Source organism: Merops nubicus, unplaced genomic scaffold, assembly GCF_000691845.1.
Source record: "Merops nubicus isolate BGI_N331 unplaced genomic scaffold, ASM69184v1 scaffold27732, whole genome shotgun sequence".
NCBI classification, from domain to species: domain Eukaryota; kingdom Metazoa; phylum Chordata; class Aves; order Coraciiformes; family Meropidae; genus Merops; species Merops nubicus.
The window spans coordinates 698-3,220 of NW_008593303.1; the positions used below are offsets into that span (position 1 = coordinate 698).

The 2,523-nt window shown below is 60.3% G+C and overlaps 1 protein-coding gene across 1 annotated transcript in view; it reads right to left on the reverse strand.

Annotated features, from left to right (window-relative positions):
• LOC103768277 (U5 small nuclear ribonucleoprotein 200 kDa helicase-like) overlaps nucleotides 1-2,523 on the reverse strand; it is a gene marked incomplete at both ends in the record, with an annotated part of 3,865 nt that overhangs the window by 692 nt on the left and 650 nt on the right. The window contains 3 exons of the mRNA XM_008935419.1: nucleotides 165-341; nucleotides 1,495-1,638; nucleotides 2,293-2,414. Of these exons, the coding sequence (XP_008933667.1) occupies nucleotides 165-341; nucleotides 1,495-1,638; nucleotides 2,293-2,414 (443 nt within the window). The remainder of the gene's footprint in view (nucleotides 1-164; nucleotides 342-1,494; nucleotides 1,639-2,292; nucleotides 2,415-2,523) is intronic.

A 2,523-nucleotide genomic window follows, 5' to 3' on the forward strand; every position in this document is an offset into this window, starting at 1 on the left:
GGGGAGAACTCCCCCCCCTTGGCCTGGGCCATGGATCCAGCCGGGCCAGGTCCCTCTGTGGATCCCTCCAGCAGATCCCCACTCCTGCTTCTATCCCTGTTCTGACCCACAAGCTCCTCACTGGCTGGGGGCAGAACTCCAGCTCTTGCCCCTCCCAGCTTTACCTTGTCCGTGCAGCGCTTGATGTGCTCTGAGGTGAAGTGAGGCAGCTGCTTGAGGTAGGAATCCTTGGACCACATGGCCTGGGTCACCATCTGGGCCAGCTCCATGGCAGCCAGTGCTGGGCTGAGCCACCCGTTGCTGGAGAGCACGTCCACACAGGCCTGGATCAGCCGGATGGCCTGGGGGCAAGGGGGGGCAGCTCAGGAGACAGTGACACGTGTTGGGAGCTAAAACAATTTAAATCTGACCAGCCAGAGAATTGTTTGGGGTGGGAAAGATCATGGAGTCCAACCACACCCCCCCAGCAGTGCCAGGGAGCACCCACCCGTGTCCCTCACCCCACATCTCCACGGCTTGGGAACCCCTCCAGGGGTGGGGACTCCACCACTGCCCTGGGCAGCCTGGCACAGCCCTGGGCAACCCTCCAGGGCAAGAAATTGTTCCTCAGGGACAACCTGAAGGTCTCTCCTGAGCCTCCTTTGCTCCAGGCTCAGCCCCCCCAGCTCCCTCAGCTGCTCCTCCCCACACTTGGCCTCTAGACCCTTCCCCAGCAGCTCCGTTGCCCTTCTCTGCCCACGCTCCAGCCCCTCAAGGTCCTGCTGGGAGGGAGGGGCCCAAAACTGCCCCCAGGATTTGAGGGGTGCCCTCCCCAGTGCCCAGCCCAGGGGGATGATGACTCGAATCACGTGCTGTGGTTACAGCAGCAGTTAACTTGCTCCAGGAGCCTCAGGCCACAGGCTGTGACCTGGAGATGGGTGAACTTTGCCTCGAGTCTTTCTCAGTCCCAAGGAAGCCCAGAGGAACTCCATGTGACCTCCAGATGTTGTAACCCAGCTGATTTCATGAGATTGGGTAATTTTAAAGAAGATTCCTCCTGACAGAAATCAGAGTGACCGTTCTGGTTGAAGGCAGAGGAACAATTCATGGCCTTGAAGAAGGGCCCATTCCACCCAGAGCCAGGGGAAGATGGAACAACAAAAATGATGCACGTGAGGTCACCCACATCAAAACTCCAGTCACCAAAGAGGGCAAAAAAAGGTTAAATCATCTGACTGGCCCAAGGACACGTGCTTGTGGTGCAAAGCTCTTGGGACAGAGGGTGAGGCTTTAAAAAGCACCAGGAAAGCACCAAGAAGGTCCCTCTGGGGCAGCACCAGCTCGAGCTGACACCACCTCTGCCCCAAATCCCAGCAAATTATTTAATTTTAGGGGATTCTGTGCCCAGAACTGTGGTTTGGTGAAGCGAGGGCTCGGCCCGTGGTGGTGGTTCCACCTCAGGCAGTGCTGGAGGGGGCAGGGGGGGCAGGGGGGTGCCCACCCAGGCCCTGGTACCTTGCTGAGGATCTCCTCGGTGTCTGACTGCAGCTCAGCACTCAGCTGCATGCGGGAGAGGTGGGCCTGCAGCAGCAGGTTGGTCTTCACGTGGGGATCGTTGAATTTTGGGTTGGTCAGCTTGTGGGGAACCTTCTGGGCCAGCTAGGGGAGAAAGGAGAGACCCGTCAGCACTGCAAGCAGAGAACCACGGGCTGGTTTGGGTGGGAAGGGACCTTGCAAGGTCATCTCATCCAACTCTCCTGCACTGAGCAGGGACGTCTGCAACTAGAGCAGGGTGCTCAAGGTGAGGTCTCACCTGGAATGGTTCCAGGGATGGGGCAGCGACCACCTCTCTGGGCAGCCTGGCCCAGGGGCTCAGCCCCCTCAGCCTTAAAAATCTCCTCTCTCTCGACATCTCCCTCTTTTAGTTTCAAACCATCCCCCCTTGTCCTGTCCCAACAGCCCCTGCTCAAAAGTCCCTCCCCATCTGCCTGACAGGCCCCTGGCAGCCCCCAGCAGGTCTCCCCAGCTGGAGCCTTCTCCTCTCAGCTGCCCCAGCCCAACTCTCTCCTGCTGGGCTCCCAGCAGAGGGGTTCCCCCCTCGGGGCATTGCTGGGGCTCCTCTGGCCCCGCTCCAGCAGGTCCCTGGCTCTGCTGTGCTGAGGCCTCCAGAGCTGCCCCAGCACTGCAGGGGAGGGGTCTCATCTCCCTCTCCAAGTCCTGCAGATGTGAATCATGGGCACGTTCCCTCCCCCAGCCCTGCAGGAACCCCCCATCCAGCCCCTGTGGCCCCGGAGCTCGCTGGCTGCCCCTCACCTGCCGCAGCAGGTTGTCCTCGTGGTGCCTGATGGGGATGTTCTCATACTCAGCAGCGTTGGAGATGATCTCAATCAGGCCTCTCACCTTGGTCTTGGCGTTGAGGGACATGCTGAAGAGCTCTGAGGAAGCCAGGGAAGGAGAAGGGGGGGGCAGGGGGAAGCAGACCCTGTTAAACCCCGTGGCACGAGAGGGGCAGAGGCCACGTGGCCTCCTGCTGCAGGATGGGGT